The 21,371-nt window shown below is 40.9% G+C and overlaps 1 protein-coding gene across 4 annotated transcripts in view; it reads right to left on the bottom strand.

The window, feature by feature from the left end:
- The window catches only part of OPCML (opioid binding protein/cell adhesion molecule like), a 1,099,555-nt gene that overhangs the window by 220,871 nt on the left and 857,313 nt on the right, over positions 1 to 21,371 (bottom strand). For all 4 annotated transcript variants that reach the window (XM_045860213.1, XM_045860211.1, XM_045860214.1 and 1 more), the window contains one exon: positions 12,334 to 12,566. In XM_045860213.1, the coding sequence (XP_045716169.1) occupies positions 12,334 to 12,566 (233 nt within the window). The remainder of the gene's footprint in view (positions 1 to 12,333; positions 12,567 to 21,371) is intronic.

Genomic DNA, 21,371 nt, shown 5'->3' with positions numbered 1-21,371 from the left:
TACAGCCAAGCAGGAGGAAGGCAAATGTAGAGGGGGCCATTTTTGGAGAGAACTGTAGGGTGTCCTGGGCATCAAGGTGCAATGTGGATTGCTCTGGAGAAGCCCACATGAGGCGCTGAGGGATTCTGAGCTCAGCCCGTGGTCTCCCTGAGTCCATCAGGAGGTATCCTCAGTCCATTGAGCCCTTGGCTGGGCTCCTGCAGTCTCCTCTTCCTCTTAACCACTCCCCACCTTTTCCTGCTTCCTTTGCTCTCCTTCTCATCCTCTGTCTTCATTCTAATTCTCCATTCATCTCTGTGGCCCTCTTTCTGCTCTTTCATCTCTCTCCCTAACCACCTTTTTATTTTTCTAAATCACCCTGGCCCTCTCGTGCCTACTCCTGTGCCCACCACCTCCCTGGGCTACTTCAACTCCTATTAAAAGAAATGGCAGGTATCATGCAGAGCCCATACCCTCTCTTTCAAAAAGCTCAGTTTGACCAGCTTTGAAGAGCTTGGCCACGGAGAGAAGCCATGTGTGTAAGTGCTGTTAATAGTAAATTATGTGTAGGATATATATCCTGAGTGAAAATGGATTTAACTCTGTGTCTGAGGGAAAGCAAATGTCTTGTCCTGGAGCAACCTGTGTCTTGCAAATGGCACACATTCGGACTGCTATCAGACTCAGGCTCCTGCAGGGGGTTAGAAACACATTTAGTCCATGTGAACGTCCCCTTTGGCATTTCCAGGACACAGAAGATCTCATTTTCAACCCACAAATTCACTTAAAATCTGTGCTTTCCCATGAAAAAATAAAAAAACTAAAAGAACCAATAACAATACTATAATCAATGATTATATCTATTCTAAGAAAGAACTTATTCTGTTTTAGTACTGACCTCAGGGAAGGTGGCATTCTGAGTGCAGTATTTCTGCAGTTCTATTAATATTCACACACCAGGCAAAGAGAACACCCCTCTGCTTTCAACTAACAATAATCCAATAATAAAACTCTAACTCCCTGTGGATGCATATAGCTCACTTATTTGGGGATTTTAGATTATCCAGGTAGCTGTTGTGTTGTTTTTGATGGAAGAGGGATCCACTGGAACAGAAATTAAGAAGGAATTAAAAAGAGAAAATAAGTGTGAAGAAAGAAGAATTGAAAGAGAAGGCAAAATCTCCATTCCAACAATATCTTCCTCTAAAGCTGTTTATGATAAAAAGAGGATTAGGTAGCTCCTACTCCAGATATATGAAATTAAATCCCAGGCCCCTTTCCTCAGACACATGCAGGCCTGAGGACATCAATCCTCTCGTGACAAAATAGCCCTCGGGAAAAGGAGTCCTCCTGGCAGTGTGCCATCCAGCTCTTATAAACTGTTAGCTGTGGTAATGAACCAATCCAAGAGACATATTAATAATGACATGAAGAGACACATTTATTGTTGATTGTTGAGATGGTGGCAGATTTATAGCCAGCTTGCCAGGAGGGAGGGCTTGGCCCAGAAATGGTGCAATTAAAAACAAATTGAATACTGGGACAAAGAATCAATAATCTAACAGGGCAACTTTTAGTTTGCAAAATACAAATATAAATTAATTGACCTGAACGCAGTTGCTAACTGGTCATTAGTGTCTTCTTGCTGGCCAATCAGAACACTCATCCGTCCCATTGTGTTGACCAACCACAGCAGTCTGGGTGGTGAACTTCCAGTGCTGCCTGCCATGGCTGCCCTTTGGGATATCTCCTTTGGGGGCGATTTCCAACACCATTAAAGGAAAGTAGTTGTGTCACAGCTTTCCCTTAGAAGCTATAATTATGAAAAAAATTAAGATTTTCTAAGAACTTCCTTATTCAATAGAAATGTTTTTGTGCCTACAGTGTACAGCCATCTGTCCTAGCCATGTGGTGACAAACATCATAAATACAAGGTGGATGCTGCCTTTTGTGGTGTGGTCTCTCATAACAGCCAATTTAGGACATGTTGCTATTATTTTTATTGATTTGTAACTTTTAATATAAGTTTATTAAACAGCTACCCCTGCAGTCATGCTAATTCAGATTGCAATCCATAAACTCTCCCTGTATAAAAAATGATGGAGGCAAGTCTGGTCTTGCCTCCAAAAAAATTGTAATCTAGTGAAAAAAGAGTTAGATCCACCAGTAACTGAAATATGAAATAAAAAGTTATAGGTATCATAAGGAAGTGCAGGTAATGGTACACTGGAATACTAGAGAAAGACTTTAGCTTTGGGGATTTAGCAATTCTAAAACTGTGCTGTCCAATATGACAGCCACTAGCATGTGTGGCTATTTTTAATTAAACGAATTAGAATTAAATAGTTCTAAAATTCAGTTCTTCAGTCAGGCTAGACATATCCCAAGTTCTCAATCATCACTAGTGGCTAAAGGCCACGATGTTGGACAGAGAAGACACAGCACACTTTATTATCAAGAGAGGTCAATGGGACAGAGCTGTCTGTGGAGGAGCACTGCTCTGAAGGGCTGTGGAATTTGGATATCCAGGGAAAAGAGTGTTCACAATGGATAGATCAGGTGAGAAATGGAAAAGAATGCAGGACTCTGGGGTGGGGGCCTTACAGGGCATGTTTGGCTAAATCATGTGTGCAATGTAAAAGTGAAATAGTAGAAAATTAAGAGTGGAAAAGTAAGTTGGGCTCTGACTTGTTTAGAACTTGAAAACATGATCTAAGACACGTTGAATTTATTTTATCGTCAATAGGGAGTCATTAAAATTATGAGTAGGGGAAGTGACAGATCAGATGTGTGCATCAGGAATGTTCAAGCATCAGTGTTAAATGAATCTGAGGGAGGTAGAGACTGAGGCTCGGGTAGCAATTAGAATGAGACTATGAAAAGTCACTGGAGACTGAGACTCTACGTGTTGTTGATAGCAGTTGTGGAAAGAGAAAGGAAGAGAATGGACTTATTGGACATGACATCTGCTTAGATGGAGAAGGTGAAGAGAAAGAAGCATCAAGGCTTAATCTACAGTTTTATACATGGATGGTATGTCCATAAATAGGAATGTGAATTAAAGGAGGAAGGGCAGGTTTTGGAGTGAAAAGACAAGTTTAGTGTGGGACAGGTGAAGATATCTATGGGATACCCAAGTGGAAGAGTTCAAGAAAATATTAGAAATAAAAGCCTGGAATTAAGGAGGAAGTTAGGATTTAGGAGTCAATGATACATACCTGACATTAACTCCAAGAAGGAAGTAATAGTTACTAAGATAAACAAAGTAAAGGAAGAAAAACAGGTTTATGGAGGACAGATTCAGACTACAGAGATATTAGACTGAAATCATTTTGATAGATAACATGGCAAAGGAAGCATGTGTATTGTAAATGAACTGGTATATTAGTCTAGTCTGCTTATTAAAAGGGATGGAATCAAGAGGAAGTCCCAAGAAGAGGTTAAAGGCAGGCTTAAACTGTAAACTGAGCAGAGCTCAAATCAAGTCTCCCTATTTACCAGCTGGTGACCTAAGGTAATTTCTTTAGCCTATCTGAGCCTTAATTTCCCCATTGAACAATTAGGAAAATGTGTCCCACCTTCTGGGGTTAATGGGAACATAGAATTGTATTATTTCTATAAAAGAACTGCCATATTAAGTACCTAGTGCATGATAGTCATGGTTCTGAAATATTAAAAAACACATTCTTGTCCTGGCTGGTGTGGCTCAGTTGGCTGGAGCATAGTGCTGCAAACTGAAAGGTGGGTGGTTCAGTTCCCGGTCAGGGCACATATCCAGGTTACAGGGTTGTCTCCCAGCTGGGGCATGTACAAGAAGGCAACTGATCAATGTTTCTCTTTCACATAAATGTTTCTCTCAATCTCAATCTGTCTCTCTCTCCCTCTCCCTCTCTCTCTCTCTCTCTCTCAACAATGAAAAAAATGTCTTTGGGTGAGAATTAAAAAAAAAACACACAAAAAAAACATTCTAGACTGCTTTTCTTGTAATTATTTTACTTCACTTCTATTGGTCTCCAATTTCTCTACCTATAAAAGAGAATTTTCAGTGAGAGAAGAGTCAAAGGCTTTTTGATACCTTTATGAGAAGCCAGAACAGAAATAAGTACAAAGGACAGTTATTGTTGCCAAGACTCTGTGTTTGAGGTAAAACTTATTAACTAGAGGCTCACAATCAGGTTTGAGGATGCGAGTCAGGTGCTCTGAATATGTGTACACATGCTACATGTAGGAAAACATCGCCACTCCAGACTCACAGATCACTCTGATACTGAGCTGTGACTAACTACTCTTGTGGGTGGTAAAGCTTGAACTCTTATGTGGGATCCTGACTAAATGAGGGTCATGATGAACTTTTATCTGTCAGGAAAAATTGTGAGCATTTACTAATTTACCCTTCTTCTAAAGATTGCTTACCCTGCTCACAACAACAGGAAAGTCTTTTTTTGTTTTTTGTTTTTTTTTTTAGCTACTGACAGACTAGACTCTTAGGAAATGAGCTGAGATTATCATACACACTAAGTAGAATAGCCCTGACTGGTGTGGCTCAGTGGGTTGGGCATTGCCCTGCAAGGCAAAAATTCACTGTTTTGATGCCCATTCAGGCACATGCCTGGGTTTCAGGCCAGGTCTCCAGCTGGGGGTGTATGAGAGGCAACCAATGGATGTTTCTCTCTCATGTCCATGTTTCTCTCCTTCTCTTTCTTCCTCCCTTCCCCTTTCTCTAAAAATAAATAAATAAATAAATAAAATTATTGAAAAAAAATATTGAGTAGAACATTACAGGCACTTCATTTTCTTATTCATCTCCACATCAGTGATGATTCTGAGAACGGACTTTATGATTGTTGCATTTGTTTAAGTCTGTTGCAAACAAGGCAGATGACAGCTGCAGGCCCTGCCCCTTCTCTTTCTGGCTACTGTGTGTGTCACCAAACCGGATGCGGGGACCAGCAGCACCACCTTGGATCATGTGGAAAAGTACCCATACCTTTGCTTCAAAACAAGCTTACAAACTTTCAAAGCCAGAAGCTTCAGGTGGAACTCACAGTCAAGGCCAAACCATGTGCAACCCTAACAATGTGTTCATCTAATGTCAAATTATGCTTTGGTCTCACTCACCTTGGAAAATCACAACTCTTCCAGTTTCTATATTAAAAGATTAGAAGTATTACAGGAGGAATTGAATCTACAGATTTAATGGAGGTGGGATGAAATCTCATAGACCACAAAAACAACAGACATGAAACCTGTGAAAACTGTGTACATACATGTGTGGCTGTGTGTGAGTGTGTGTGTTATGATCTTAGCTTCCAAGCAGAGCAGAGCAGAGCCCCATATTTCTCTTCACAACAATGGGATTAGAAACTCAATAGAAGGAGAAATGTTATAAATAGATGCGTGTGTGTATATTTTACAAAATGTGGTTTGGACTGTGTTGTCACCAACTACACATGATGTAAAGAAAGTGTGGTAGCCCTAGCTGGTGCAGCTCAGTTGGTTGGACATTGTTGTGCAGCGGAAAAGGTCTCCAGCTTGGTTCCTGGTCAGAGCACATGTCTGCGATACAGGGTTGGTCCCTGGTCGGGGAGTGTACAACAGGCAACCAATCAGTGTTTCTCTCCCTCTTTTTCTCCCTCCCTTCCCCTCTCTCACAAATAAATAAAATCTTAAAAAAAAAAGAAATGTGTGGTAACCTAGGAGATCGGATGGAGCTGAACATGAATTCAGGCTACACAATATGTCAAATTCAGATAACAGCTGAGAAGGGATAGGACCACTGCCAGGGGAATGTGAGCATGCCTTCACCCCAGCCCTGACATGGGAGAACCTGGTGGAGGAGGGAGGCTGTGGAGGAGGCCCTTCTTGTGGAGAATGACTTGAGACCCCTTCCTTCGTTGGGTACAGAGGGCATCCTGAAGGAAATGACTGCATTCCTGATCTGTTCTAATCTGCAGTTGCCATGGTTGTGGGCTGTGCAGGTTACACATGTCAGGGTGGAACAGGGAAAGAAAGGGTGTCTTTCTTTCCCACCTCTCCATCAAAAGGGAGCTGCTGACAGCATGGGTGAGCAGTGCTCAGTGTCACCACTAACAGGGGTGTTAGCAAGAAGCTCAGATTGAAGGGCTCTGAAGAAAATACGAATAAGAAAGAATAAGAGCAAACCTTCAATTGTCCCTTCAGTGGGTGAAGTTGGAAAACACATGGAGTACAGAGATGCCTGGACATACAAAATCCTTCAGAGAAATTACACTGACAAAGCATGGAATGTAATAACCGGAAAGGACTTCCTTCTTTCAGTCCAACTCTTCCATTTCAAAGCCAAGGAAAGGGTGCCCAGAGAGGTTCTTATACTTACTATGTCCTGTGCATCCTTTGGCCCATGTGCCTTCTTTGTACACATACATAGAATGGACAGCTTATAGACCCCTTTTCAGAACCTTGTTTTCAGATGCAAAATAATTAGTAACAATCATAACAATCATAATTAATAATCATAAATATAAGAATAAGATATGCACATGTGTATCACAAGGAAATCAATTACATTGAACTTTATTCTTCACCCCGGGGTAAAAAGCTAGAAAGGATATATCGTGAAGGCACAGGCCTGGGTTGGAGCAGAGCTCAGGCTGGGGGATGAGCCTTTGGATACCCCACCTAGGTCATGTCCACTTCTCCACCCTGTCTCTGTGAAGAGCAGGTGTGATTATAATTTAAAATAGAGGCCGTAGGAATTACATTTATTTCCAGTTGACTGCCCGCTTTTATTTAGGCCCACAATTATACATGTTCATTTAAATGACTGTAATATTTGGGAGAAATGGGAAAAGAGCAGAAAAAAGAGGTTGGTTATAAAGGAAGAGTTGAAAATTGGCAAAACTGTGACCTGTCTGTTCGGCCAGAGACCTCCAGTGGGGCCCTGCTCACAGTGGCTCTGCGCCAGCGCCAGCCGGCCCGTGCCACCCCAGCAACTGTCTGCTTAGTCCTCACCCTTATCCGTAGTGCCTCAGAACAGTTATGTTTTTCTCAGAAATAGTAACAGTTACCTGTCTTTTTACTTGGCTTCAGTTAGTACCAGACTGCTGTCTGGTATGTGAACAAAATCCTGTGTCTAGAATGAAAACACCTGGCGTTCAAAGGTGCTTTGGCACTTACTAGCTACTGTAACTTGGACCATCTTTGAATCACGGGTTCTTTTCATGGAATTAGGTAACTCTCTGTTCTGCTTCCCAGGGCTTTGTGAAGAAGTATCAAGAGAGGTAACTCATGGAAAGTGCTTTCACTGTTTTCATTTGGATGGTTTTCTTCTGGATACAAGTCTGGTGAAGAGAATTTAAAGCATTTAGAAGTTCTTGGCAAGTTTTTAACCTTCTAAGCCTCATTTTCCTTGTTTATGAAATGGGACTATGATGTAGAGTTTGCAGGGTTGGTGTGAGAACCATCTCAGAGGAGGTTTACACTTTATAATGTGGGTCAACGGAAAAGACTGGCTGGCACTTAGCAAAATTCAAGACCAGGCTAAGTGGCAAAGCTGACTTCTCTACCTACTAAATGAAAACTTGGGTCCCAACCAGTCTCACCTGACCCGACTCCAGACTCACAAAATGGAAGTCTTTTGTGACACAGAAATTGAATCAGCTTGCTATAGAGTCTCAGATGTGACAAATTAACACAATTCATCATTTCTAGCTCTTTACTTAAAATTGGGTTTGACAAGAGGAGTTCATTCCATGAAAGAAAATACCAGGTAGTAAACAGATTAGTGAACTAAGTCAAGAGAGCAGATTATGAATAACAATACCCAGGTAGCAAAGATCCACCAGCTTTTCCTGCCTACTGGCCATGCCTGACAACTTGAGGCAACACAGGGATATTCCCTAGTTTCAGAATGCTGAAGCACTCACGACAATTAGAATAACAATTAGATACTGGATTCTCAAATGGGCCATGTTTTTAGTACTTACATATAGGGTAAAGAGGTAACATTTACAATGTGTGTCCCTGAGTGGATGAACTACTGGTAATTTAATTCTCTTCTTTGCTGCTTTCTCTCTCATCCTCTCTGCACTATTCATTGTGGTTTAGCATCCCACCCCCACAGCTAATTTTCTACCTTGAGCTTTGTCCTCAATTTCTTCTTGTACAGTGCAATCTCAGTAGCAGAAAAAAAAGATAAGTGGAAAATTCCCATGGATCTAGATGAGAGAAGTAACTTCAGACCTTCTGGGCAGTGGGGGTGGTGGAGTATGCAGGAGGAACACTGACCTTGAAGTCACATGGCCATGGTTCAAGACCCAGTTCTGCCTTACTCACAGGAGACACTGACTGGTCTCTTAATCTCTGTGAGCTGCAGTAACCTAATTTGCAAGTGGAGATAACAGTCATTGCCCTATAGCCTCCCAGGGATTGTCATGAGGGTCAAATGAGACAGATTGTGACCAGTGCTGTGAAGTCCTAAATATGTGCACGGAATTTGTGTTATCTATGTTATAACATGTCTCTTAGCTTGTCACAGGGAAGACCCTCATTCCTCCAGGGAACTAACTATTCCCATTTACTCTCCACTCCAAGTCATCTGCATAGTTTCTGGCACAGTCCTCACTCCCCTATGCCTACAAGAGGTCTATGATCACTGCCTTCATACACCAGTTCATTTGCTCTATCAATCTGTTCTTCTGAGCATTTTATGAACATATACTGAGTGCCTCAGACAGTGTGCTATGCATTAGGGATAAATATAAGTAAGTTTTGCTTCCTGATGTTCTCTAGGAATAGTCCCTCATGGAAAACTCACTCTAATGCTAGTAAATTCAAATTGGGTCTCAAACATTCCCCTTCTGGTCTTGTGTAACACCTGTTCCTTAGTTCTGTAATACTGGTGTGATGTGTGTGTCTTCTTTATCCCTAAGCAAGCCTAATACTTTCCTTTCCTAGCAGCACAAGATCCTAACTCCACAATTACGAGCGAGGCCATCAGCATTTCTCCACTGAAAAAGTAGGTGGTAGAACCTCTTAATTTTTCTTCTTTCAAGGCATTAACATTAATTCTCTCAACTGTTCTTAGATGCTCGTTTTTGGAGGAAACTTCTTGGTTCCTACAGGTAGACCCACAGTGCACTCTCAGCACAATTATTAGGTGATAGGAGTAACTTATTCCTTATGTCTCCAGCTTCTCTCCACTTTGCCCCATCCCGTACAGGGCTGCCCGATGGATTTTCCCACCTGACTAATCTGTCTCTGCAGCAATATTTTCCCCTGGCTTGGGATTCCCTGGATACCCAGGTGTATAGCCTCACTCATACTATCACACACGCTCACATGGTGCCTTGAAATTATCCCCTCAGTGGCCAAGATGTAGTTTGTGTATCAGTGGTAATATTTTAATGAATGCAGCTTCTCTCACAAGGAAGGACTTAGGAATTAATTCCATCAGCTATGTGGCAAAGGCCACCATGTAAAATAGTAAGGACAGGCTCTGAGGTGAGAGCATCTTTCAGTTCCTCACGTTGCAGAAGGAACGACAAAGCCAGGACCCATGGGATTGGTCCCCTTCTCTAATGACACTTGGTTGCCAACGCTGATGAGATTCTAACATTCTCAAATGGACTGATGGTAAATAAACACTTTTTTTTATCCTAAATAGACAAGTTGCAGCTCGGAAATTTTTCAGTTTTTCTCATTGCAAAATCAATACCCATCAGCAGCTTGAAATTAAAGGCAAGATTAGGCCTCAGTTTTATACATGCCATATTGTATTCCAGAAGCTTTCTACTCAGTCAGATAAATCTTCTTTAAGAGGATTAGGAAACTTTCATTATCTTTATCTAACCTGAACTAACACTACATCTGAAAAATTAATCTATACACTGGACAAAAGCCTATAGCTGCTGGGAAGAAGGAGGACTCTTGGACGTCTTTCTAATTGAGCAGTGGAGTCTCTGCTTCCACCCTCTGGAAAATCCAACTGGTCTCAAAAGAAGGAGCCAGCCACCCCATTGTCAATCAAGACAGAGGAAAAGGCAGCACTCTGAGATCCTTCTTTTCAGCTCTAAGTGAATGTAAAGATCCATCTACTAAACGTTCCAAGACTAGGTCCTCTCCTCTGTCTCCACCTTCCCAGTCTTTTAATTAACAGGCCACCTCCGACTCCCAGAGCTATAAGGGGAGCTTGGCCTGCACATGGAGTTGGGGAGGGACCTGAACCCTGGAATCAAAGACTGCCGCTCCACCTCTTGCCTGTTTGTAGACCCTTCCTCACCCAGTGTTTGAGGCCCACAGGGAGACACCGCCATGTCCAGCCCAAGGCATGGCTGCCCATGCCTTGTAAGGACACCATCCCCGAAGCTCTGCACTGCTAGCGTTCATGGCCTGCATTGGCTGTGACATGCCTACACAGCCTGTTTCCTGAAAATAGACAAGTTGTCTATTTGAGTCTGTATGCTGCCTGACAGTTCTTTTTTATTCCAGTACCACATTTCCCAAATTTGAAGAGAACTTTGCTATCAAGGCCATGAGAACACCACAGAGGCATCAACTGCCAATGCTGAGAACTTGAGCTCTTCTGCCACCAAGGCCAAGTGCCAGGCAGGGGAGAGAAAACTCACTCCCCATTGCCATCTGCACCCCAGACATGTTGAACAGGCATTGCAGCTCATCTCTGATGACTGATCTCACCGAGCATCTCCCCACCCTCTGAGGAGGAGCATTGGTAGTGACAGTTGTCTCTACCTCCAGATGGCAGACTGTCTTACAGAGCCAAAGCAGTGATCGTGACCAAATCATACCCCTGGGTGGGACATGTGTGGAGAATGGAAACAGCAGAGTGTACAGATGTCTGTCATATGGCAGGCTGCTGTGGTGTCTGAGAGCACGAGGTAGTGAGAGAAGGGCTTGGGAGCAGAACGAGGCATGGCTTGGAGCAATAGGGTGGCACCAGGGCCTGTGCTGCATGGACAGACAGCACTCTGGTCCAGCACATGCCATTAGAAATGGCTCAGAGTCAGAGACCTGGGTGCTGTGCTGACAAAGAGCTGCCTCCTGAATTGTACGAGCAACTGAAGCAGGAAGAGACATAAACCCTTACTCTAGCTCCCCATGACACCAAATGAAATGAGCAACATCATACTTTTTAGAAAGGCAGAAGCAAGAGAGTCCATATTAGCTAAGTGAGGATGCCATACACATTTCATAAGCTCATAAATCTGTTGAATCTGTTGCAGATGGAATCTGATAAAAGGCAGTTACTAAAGATTAAATCAGACACAGTGACTCCTTCCAAGAGCTCAGTTCGTGGTCCCAAGACACCAGTATAGAAGCCCGCCCACATCTCCCACCTGGCAGAGGAAGGACAGAAGGATGTGCCGTCGGAGGGTGGGAGCTGGCTTAACCCTTCACTGTTACTTACCATGAGTCGACACCTGACAGAAACTGCTTTACACAGTGATGGGAGGGGCTGTGCAGTTAGTTGGGAGCAGTTCAAGATATGTTTGTATTGCTGCCTTGTTCTAAAATAGTTCTCAAACTCTTCTAACTGCTATCTGAATATGTTTCTAGTATTTAGTAGTTGATCTCTGGGATTCTAACATTTCTTCAGTCAGTCCCATTTTTTCCTACAAAGTGAAATTTGAATAAAAAATATTAAATACTATGCCTGGGTTATATCAATTCAGATTTTTTTAAAAAGGGAGAATAGGAGAGAATGTCAGGGATTCAATTCCCCCTTTTTAATTACATAGATTCATTTCCACATACACTTGGAAATATGATTTTTACTAATATCTCCCTTGATCGCAGCTCCACTGTGGGGCTGGGAGAGGCATTGGGGTGGCAGCAATGCCAGGGAGGTCCTGAAGAAACAGGCTCAGAACCCCTTCTGGGACAAGCACTCCTGTCACATATGCAAAAGCAGTCCCAAGTCCCATGATTCTACCTCAATAGTATTAACCATTTCCTATAAGAGATACTTACAGACAGATCTCTACATGAACAGTATCATATCTTATTATAGTTATGTTTATATGTATGGAAAGTGGCTATTGTGTCTATTTTTTAAATATATCTGGCCCCAATCCCAGAGTAGTAAGTAACTGAAGAGAGCTCAACCAGCATGTGTCAAACAAGTTACTGATAAGAATTGGAGTATCAGAAATAAAACTGAGAAACTCCTTGAAAATATTCAGTACTCAGTCAAGAACCCAGCAGGTGAGAAGAATCTGGGACTTAAACTCAATCTCCGGATTCTGTAGAGGAAAAGGACTTTTTGTGTCTTTATACAAGATAGATGCAAAGACTGAAATTGTGCTTGCCCTCTGTGATTGACAGGAACCCTGACCTGCAAATCCAGCTGTAACTCACCTTGCACAATGAGGTGAACCCGTGAAGTTTTGGGGTGGTTGTCCGTCTGCACAGAGCAGGTGTACGGGCCCTCGTCATAAACGTCCACGTTTTGGATCATGATGCTGTACTGGGTCGGTGTGTTGACCAGGATGATCACACGAGGGTCTATGGACCACTTGTCACTCCCAGCATAGAGGATGGTGCTGCGGTTTAGCCAGGCCACCCGGGTGACCCGGTCATCTATGGTACACCTGTGGGATGCAGTGGGGGGAGAAAGGGGGAAGGGAAGAGGAAAGGGGAATATTGAGGAAAGGAGAAAGGAAGAAAGGAGAGGGGAGGATGGGAGAAAGAGAGTATTGAAAGATTATATTGTATTTAAAATATAAAATAATGATTGTATTTAAAAAATAAATAAAACAATAGAACCTAGTGCTGAAAGAAAACAATTAATTATTGATGAAACTTCCTAAATATAAGTTAAGAGTGGTCTGAGTCATTCTGAAGAAACGATGATACAAAATCATTTGCATTTGATTCATAGCCTGTGAATATCTTTGCTCTATATTTGCTTTCCATCTTATTTCTCCCCTAGGCTTATACAAAAGTTATATTTCTCAAGCACATTTAGCACCTTGTGGGGGAAGTGGCCCAGGGGCATTGGGAGAAAAAGTGGATCAGTATTTTGAATAGGTCACAGATAATCCACAAAGCAAATAGCTAACTTGTTGTTAGTCAAAAATTGAGCATGTTTACCTCTGGACATCTGGGTGCTGATAACCTCCTGAACTCCTATGTTGCCCAATGATTGCAAGCTATAATTTATAACATGGACGGGCAAAATTCACCTTAGAATGCCAACGGTTTTGGAGGAAGCTATGGCCACCTCTTAAGATTTCAGGAGAGGAAAGAAGAAATGGCCAGGCAGTTTCTCTGCCTTCTCATGCTCCTCCCTCCATGTTCTGAGAGAAAACAACGTGGCCGATGTCACCTACGTTATCATCATCCCTCTAACCTACTAATGACAACACGTGGAGGCAAGTGGAATTTGCTTTTTGGTGTGCATGACCTGCTGGCTACCAGGTTTAATAAACATGCCTGTTGGTCAGGAACAAAAGTTGCCTATGATCCCCAGGCACTTAGAACCTGTAAAGAGAAAATGAAGAAGAAAGGAACCCTTATAAATGTGGGTCTGCGAGGAAGGGCATGACTGAAGAGTTCAAGTCATGCCCACCTGGCTGTTGACACTGTAGTCAGAAGCTGAGTTGGGGTATCTGAGTAAATACAAAAGGGCAACTACAGCCCCGCTGTTTCCCCCAGATGCCCTAGCAGAGGGTAGGAGGTGTGCCTTCTGGGGACAGGTAGTGTGAATCCAGTGTTCCAGGCGAGGAGATGGAAAAAACTCTGTCATTCCTTACTTCATCTGATCCCCTTTGACCGATAATAGAGATCCTTCTGACAGGGATCCAGAGATGGGCAGCATGCAGAAGACACTGCCAGTGGAAGAGAGAGAGTGCACACATCTTGGACATGCTGCTTCCCTGTGGCAAAGTAGCCAGCCTGGCAGGGTCAGGGGAGCAGAAGGATCCTGGAGCACCACTGTCACAGCTTTCATCAAAAGGGGAATGCATCAAGTCTAGAGAAGTGCTCTCCCCTGTTGGTAGGAGTAGAAACAACACCAGCTCCCAGTTACTGAGGTCTTCTATGTACAGGTCCACCTATCCTGCAAAGGAGGGTGCAGGGGGTGGGGGGATGAGGTTGGGGTGGGGTTGATAACTAGGTGCTTTGGAATGGTAATAGGAGGAGATTCTTCTCTTCTAAATTGTCTTTATGTGCCATTTTTTCAAACTACAAAAGTAAAATAAACGTGTTTAAACATGTGAACAAATACAATATAGAGATGCATAAAAGCCAAGCTAATCATTCCATCCTCACCCAACTCCTGGTTCCCTGAGGTCATTATTCCAGGAACAGCCTATTATTTCTCCTTCCATGTGGCACCCCTGACAAAGACATACTTGCATATGTGAAGTTTGTGTTGATTTGTTTTTACCCGAAACAGAATCACACTCGAACTTTCCTATGAAGCTTTTCTTCTAACTGGTCCATAGGCATCTCTGCACAGCAGGAGTCAGAGAACTGATTGTGTAATGGTTTCTAGGGAACATCAGGGACATGAGTTTTGGGGGCCCCACTGCACTCACCATCAGGTCCCCAAAACTCAGGTGTCATTAAATGACCCTTTCCCACCTTAGCAATGCTGTCATTGGTATAAAGAAAAATTGAAGTCATATTTTTTTGTTTTTTCCAAATCCTAGGAAGTTAGTTTCACTTTCCACAAAATTTTTCCTTCTATGGGAAATCTGCCATTTCTTTTATGAAGAATACTTAAGCCCAAAATGACCTTCCCTGCTTTAAACTTTCAAAATCTTTTTTTAAGAAAAAATGATAAACTCATTAATTCACTCTCTATTGTAAATGATTGGTAAGGTCACCCCTATCCTGATGGCAGCTGCATTTTCCTAAAGACTAAATCCCTGTTTGAATAACTCCTAGCAATTAAGTTCCAGTTGTACAGTTCCATGGATTCACAAGCCTGGAAGTGAGTGGTGATGAGACAGAGTGCAGAGTTCTGTCTCCAGCCCCCAGAACCACTGGAACACAGGTGACAACATGCAAACAAATCAGAAAATTGGCTGGCTTTTGTTTGGTCAATTATGTAATGCCTTGCACAGTTTTAAGTTGACACAATTTAAAAAGTTTAAGTTATAGTTGCAAAGAGTATGTTTTTTGTCTCTGAAAAATATTCACATTTTAAAATGAAAACATCACGCTACACACACACACACACACACACACACACATTAAATTTAAATACCATAGTAATCTGATACTCAATATTATCTATTTTCTTTTTATTTAATATCCTCATCCAAGGATATGTTTATCTATTTCGAGAGAGAGAGAAAAGGAGAGAGAGAAACATTGATGTGAGAGAGAAGCATTGATCTGTCGCCTTCCATTTGCACCCTGATCAGGGATGGAACTTGCAACCTTTTGGTGCAAAGGACAACGTTCCAACCAGCTAAGCCAGCCAGCCAGGGCTTGATTATCTCTTTCCAAGATTCATGAACAAGTTCTTCTTTTACAGTTACATAATATACATCCTTCCTTTTTTAAATGTAAATTTGTGTTTCCACTGTATGTCCTCCGTAAGAGTTTATCTTGATATATTTTATGTTTGAAAATCTTTTATTGATCAGCTATCAAATTTATATATAAATTTAAATCTCTTTTATGTTCTGTGACCGTAAAGCTCTGAGTAATAATATTTTCTTTTAGAATGAGTTATCAATGCAAGGATAATATTGATAAAACAACATAAATATATTGTCCATGTTGTTAAGTAATAATTAAAGGTAACAAGTAAGCTTTTACAGGAAATAAAGCTCTTAGTAGGATATATGAGGCTTTTAAAATTATACTGTAGATATAATGAGATAGAGCTAAGGATCAATTCTATTTCTATTCCTATTTTTGCTTTAAGAAAAACCTGGTTCACATTAGCAAGGATATGAAAATGAAAATCTTGTATAGAAATGTCACTCAATTCTTTGAATCTTTTCCAAAATATATGCCAAGATTCACATAGTAATATAGCTTCAAAAATTATTTTAATGATCGCACAGCTGACAATTCAATTAGTTCCTCCTTCAATTTCTTTTAAAGCAATGAATTGGAAAATACCTGACTTGCAAAGGGCTTTGTAAGTCAGTATTAAATTCATTCCATTTCTCAATATCTAGACAGTATACTGCTAATATTTTACTAGGCTTTATCAAATGACTGTTAAAATAAGAGAGTGAAGAAAAATTCTCTCCTGGACAATTACTAAAGTGGAAGCAGTCAGAAAGGAGAATTAGAATTACAATTCAGTTTCAGGCACTTTCTCAGACCATTTTGGAAAATATGAGATCTTGAAATACACCTTAGACCTGCCCTGCCCTTATATAAGACCTATAGCTGCAGATTGGGGTGTATGCAACTGGTTCAAATTACCAGGGTGCCTAATAAGGGCTGACCTTGAGACAGGTCAGTCCAAGTCTAACTTCCAGAGCCAGAACAGACTCTCCTGTCCAACCATACAGCCTGTGGAGAGCCTATGTTCCCCTAGGGTAGGGCTAGACTTCCCCCGGTTAGATGACCAGGGCCCGATTTTGCTGCTCTCAAACCTAGGCCTCATTAGTGGACATGAAGGGCAAGTAGAGAGGAATGACTGGATAAAGGCCATATCTCAAGTGGGGGCAGAGCTGAATCATCAAGTCCACACAGTCCTGGAGCCTCATAGATGATAAAGAAACTTGGTACAATGAGAATGCTAGTTGAGGACCGTTATTTTCTTCATCATGTTTCTGTGCTTCAGAAGAAAGAGTAGTGTTAATGCTTCTTGCTTTCTTCTATCATAATAAGTTTTTTTTTTAACTGTCCTCTGAATAGCAGTAAGAAGAGGTAGGGAAGGATTTAAAAAATATGTTTAAGTTTCTGCCAAATCAGGCTCCTTTCCTGATGTTTATGGCAATGTCCTGGATTCTTATTAACAACAAGCACATGGAAGAGAATTGTTCATGTTAAATAAAGGGATCTAAGAGGAAAGTTGAGAAATATTCATGTCAACTTCCTGATTTTTAAAAAGATTTTATTTCTTTATTTTTAGAGAGAAGGGAAGGGAGAGAGAAATGGAGAGAGAAACAGAGAGAGAACCATCAGTGTAAGAGAGAAACATTGATCAGTTTCCTCTCATACATGCCCTGACTGGGGACCAGTCCCACAACCCAGGCATGTGCCCTGACCAGGAATTGAACTGGCGACCTTTCTCTTTGAGAGACAATGCCCAACCCACTGAGCCATGCTGGTCAGGAAAACTTTCTAATTTCTTGAGAACTCTTAAAAGTATTAAATATTTTCACATTCAAAGCTAAACCTTCCTATTGGCCCTTGATAACAGAAGTCATTATAACTCTATGACAAGAAATGTCAAAAATTATATAGTGCTTATTCTGGGACTGGCACAACTTTACAAACTTTTCTTATATTAAATCACTTGATCTATGCACATTTTACAGGTGAGAAAACTGAAACACAGAGAGGTTCAGGACTCCTAAGGTCCACAGCTAATACTATCAGAGCAGGGAGTTGAAACTTGGACAGGTTGGCACTAGAGTTTCTGTACTTGAGGGCTGTGATAGTCTCTTCAAAAATAAAGTGCTTGTGTGAACCACAAAAGGCTCAGAATAGCCAAAGCAATCTTGAGAAAGAAGAACAACGTTGGAGGTGTCATGCTACTTGATGCCAAACTATACTACAAAGTTACAGCAATCAAAACAACATAGTACTGGCATAAAAACAGACAAACAGATCAATGGAATGGAATAGAGAGCCCAATAAACTCATACCTACATGTTCAATTAATCTATGACAAAGGAGGCAAGAATACACAATGGGGTAGAAGTAGTCTCTTCAATAAATGGTGTTGGGAAAATTGGACAAATACATACAAAAAATGAATGTAGACTACTTTTGTATACTATATATAAGAATAAACTCAAAATGGATTAAAATCTTAAATGTGGGACACAAAACCATAGAACTTCCACAAGAAAAGTTAGGTAATAAACCCTCATACTGACATTGTTCTTAGTAATATTTTTGGATATCTCTACTTAGGCAAGGGAAACAAAAGAAAGAATAAACAAATGGAACTAAATCAAACTAAGAAGTTTTACACAGTAAGGGAAAATATTAATAAAACAAACAACCTACTGAATGGAAGGAGATATTTGCCAATGATATATTCCTTAATGGATCCATATCTACAATGTATTAGGAACTCATACAACTTAACACCAAAAAAGACAATCTGATTAAAAAATGAACAGAAAACCTAAATAGACACTTTGCCAAACAGGGCACAGATGGCCAACAGACATGTGAAAAAAGGTTCACCATCACTAATCATCAGAGAAATGCAAATTAAAACCACAATGAGATATGAACTCACACCTGCCATAATGGCTATTATCAATAAATCAACAAACAACAAGCGTTGGTGAGGATGTGGAGAAAAGGGAGCTCTCATGAACTGTTTGTGAGATTATAAATTGATGCAGCCACTATGGAAAACAGTATGGACTTTCCTCAAAAAGTTAAAAATATCACAATATGTGACCCAGCAATCCCATTTCTGAGTATTTATCCAAAGAAATCCAAAATACTGATTTGAAAATCTTTATACACTTCTATGTTTATTGAAGCTTTCTTTACAATAGCCAAGATATGGAAGCAACCTAAGTGTCCACGGATAGATGATTACATAAAGAAGAGGTGGTACACTATACAATGGAATATTTCTCGGCCATAAAAACAATGAAATCTTACCATTGGAGACAGCGTACATAGACCTGGAGCAGTAGTCCCCAACCCTTTTGGGTACCAGGGGCTGGTTTCATCAAAGATGATTTTTCTACAGATGAGGTGGGGGTATGGTTTAAATCAACAAACAACAGAAAATGACTCACAGATAAAAAGAACAGACTGGTGGTTTCCACAGAGGAGGAGGTTGGGGGCTGGGTGGAAAAGGGGACAAGATTAAGAAGTACAGATTGGTAGTTACAGAATAGTCACAGGGATGTAAAAGTACAGCACAGGGAGTATAGTCCGTAGTGTTGGAATAACCATGTTTGGTGTCAGGGGGCACTAAACTTACTAGGGGGATCACTTAGATATATAAATGTCTAAGCACTGTGCTATACACCTAAAACTAGTATAATAATGCAGGTCAACTGTAATTGAAAAATTTTGTAGAAAGTGTTTGGGGCTTGAGAATCCATGTAACAAGGTCAGCCAGAATAAGCTGGCTTTATCCCATCAGTTTCCCTCACATTTATGGTACTAATTTGATTTTCTCATAAGAGATAAAATAGCTTAGGAGAACAAAATGGATATTTGAAAGTGATTTTGTATATGCCTAAACCACTGCTAGCCATGTACAGGGAGAGGTGATAGAAAAAAGAATCAGAAAGAGCAAGGAAATGCCTGAAAAACATCGGAGGAAAAGGATCTGGCAGGCAAAGCACCATTTCCCATGCCACTGAGTATGGAACTCGGGGGGAAATGCAGGGTCAATTTGTTTTGGTTCAGAGGAGGAGGTTGAGTTAGGGGAAATCCATGCCTTGAGGCAGCGTTTTTCAAACTTTAGTGTGCAACGGAATCACCTAAAATGCAGATCACTGAACCTGACACCCAAGGGCTTCTGTTCCAGTGGGTTGGAGGTGGGCTGCCAGTTTGCAGTTCTAACATATTCCCAGCTGAAGTCAGTGCTGCTGGTCTGAGTCTCCTGTGTGAGAATCACTAGTGGCCTTAAATAAACTAGACAAGGGATAGGTGGGAATTTAACCAAAATAATAAAACCTTCCTGAAAATTGGCCAGCTTTAATTTTTTGTTTGTGTTTGTTACTTTTCATTTTTACATTCTGCCTCTGAAAACACAAAATTTAAAAGTGCCATGATAGACACAGCAGATATTCAATCAGTGTCTACTGTGTCCTAGACAATGTTCTAGGAGTTGAAAATTCTGGGAAAAGGCAAGGTCATGCCCCTCGAAGGTATGTCCAGTGAGACAACAAAAGTGTGTGAGTAAATAAGCATATTGGTCTCAGAAAATAAGTAATGGGGGAAAACCGACTAAGGAATGAAGTGAGCCGTGGGGATGAGGAGCGTATGGGAGACAGAATGGTCAGAAGATGCCCCATGGTGGCCTGCATGCCAGATGTTGAGGTTTTTACAACCTTAAATCTGATGCAATACAATGTTCATCTGAAAATCGTGTCTAACTCAAAAATAAAAGCCACATCTCACTTACATACACAGAGAGCTACGAAAACATTTAGATCATCTAGGTAGCTGGAGAGCAAGCCTCTAAATCAGACTCACAGTCTCTCCTATGTGGATAACATTATAGGTGTTAGTGTTCAAAGAAGTGACAGTTGGCATTTTGAGCCACTAAAGTTAAGTAGAAAATGCCAATAACTAGGGATTTCTACCCTTGTTATTGGAATAATATGTAAAATATGTTGCATTCCTCACTGTCTTAACAAGTACATATTGGTAAACAGATTAATCTCTAATACAGACTCATCATTCTAAACCTCTACATCTCTTTGTAATCTAATGTTAACATCAAAGATTCTGGATGTCACAGAATTTACAAGACTGGATTTAATTATTTACACAGTTAATTTGTTAGAGTACAAATACCACATGGATAAGAACCTTGTCGGTGGCTCCATTTTGTATCATCAGCACCCCCCACAGTTTACCTTGCATGTAGTAGACAACAAATACATATTAACAATTATTAAAAGATATGGGCAATGTTTTTCATACTAGCATCAGAAGAACCCACATAACTGGGAAGTTGTACATCTTAATCCCTTCCTCTGTTTCATCTATCCCCCCAAACCCCTCTCACCTGACAACCATCAGTGTGTTCTCTACGAGTCTGTTTCTGTTTTGTTTGCTCATTTATTCTGTTATTTAGAGTCTACATATAAGTGAAATCATATGGTATTTATCTTTCTTTCACATTTCATTTAGCATAATACTCTTCAGGCCTGTCCATTTTGCCACAAATGGCAAGATTTCATTTTTTTTTTCATGACTGAGTAATATTCCATTGTATATACTGGGGTGGGCACAAGCAGGTTTACAGTTATAATCCAAAGAAAGAGTACAATAATTAATAAATAGCAATATAAAAATAAATTGCATTCCATGTACTTACAACTGTAAACCTACTTTGGCTGCACCCTGTACTTTGGATGCTCAGTGACCACAATGAGATTTCAATGTTCAGATTTGTGTCTATGATGACAGTGTCATCGATGAGCATTTCTTTCATTGTCTCAGCCTAATGAGAAAAATGCAGAGGTGGACTCACTGTGCCATCATAAATTCACGCCAAGAAAAGCTGAATGGTGCCAAGCACTCTAGTGACGAAGGTT

Source organism: Phyllostomus hastatus, unplaced genomic scaffold (assembly GCF_019186645.2).
Source record: "Phyllostomus hastatus isolate PE091 unplaced genomic scaffold, TTU_PhHast_1.1 phas_scaffold_193, whole genome shotgun sequence".
In the NCBI taxonomy this organism is placed as follows: domain Eukaryota; kingdom Metazoa; phylum Chordata; class Mammalia; order Chiroptera; family Phyllostomidae; genus Phyllostomus; species Phyllostomus hastatus.
Note: the sequence above shows the minus strand (reverse complement) of the source record. Positions and strands in the feature narration are given on the sequence as shown.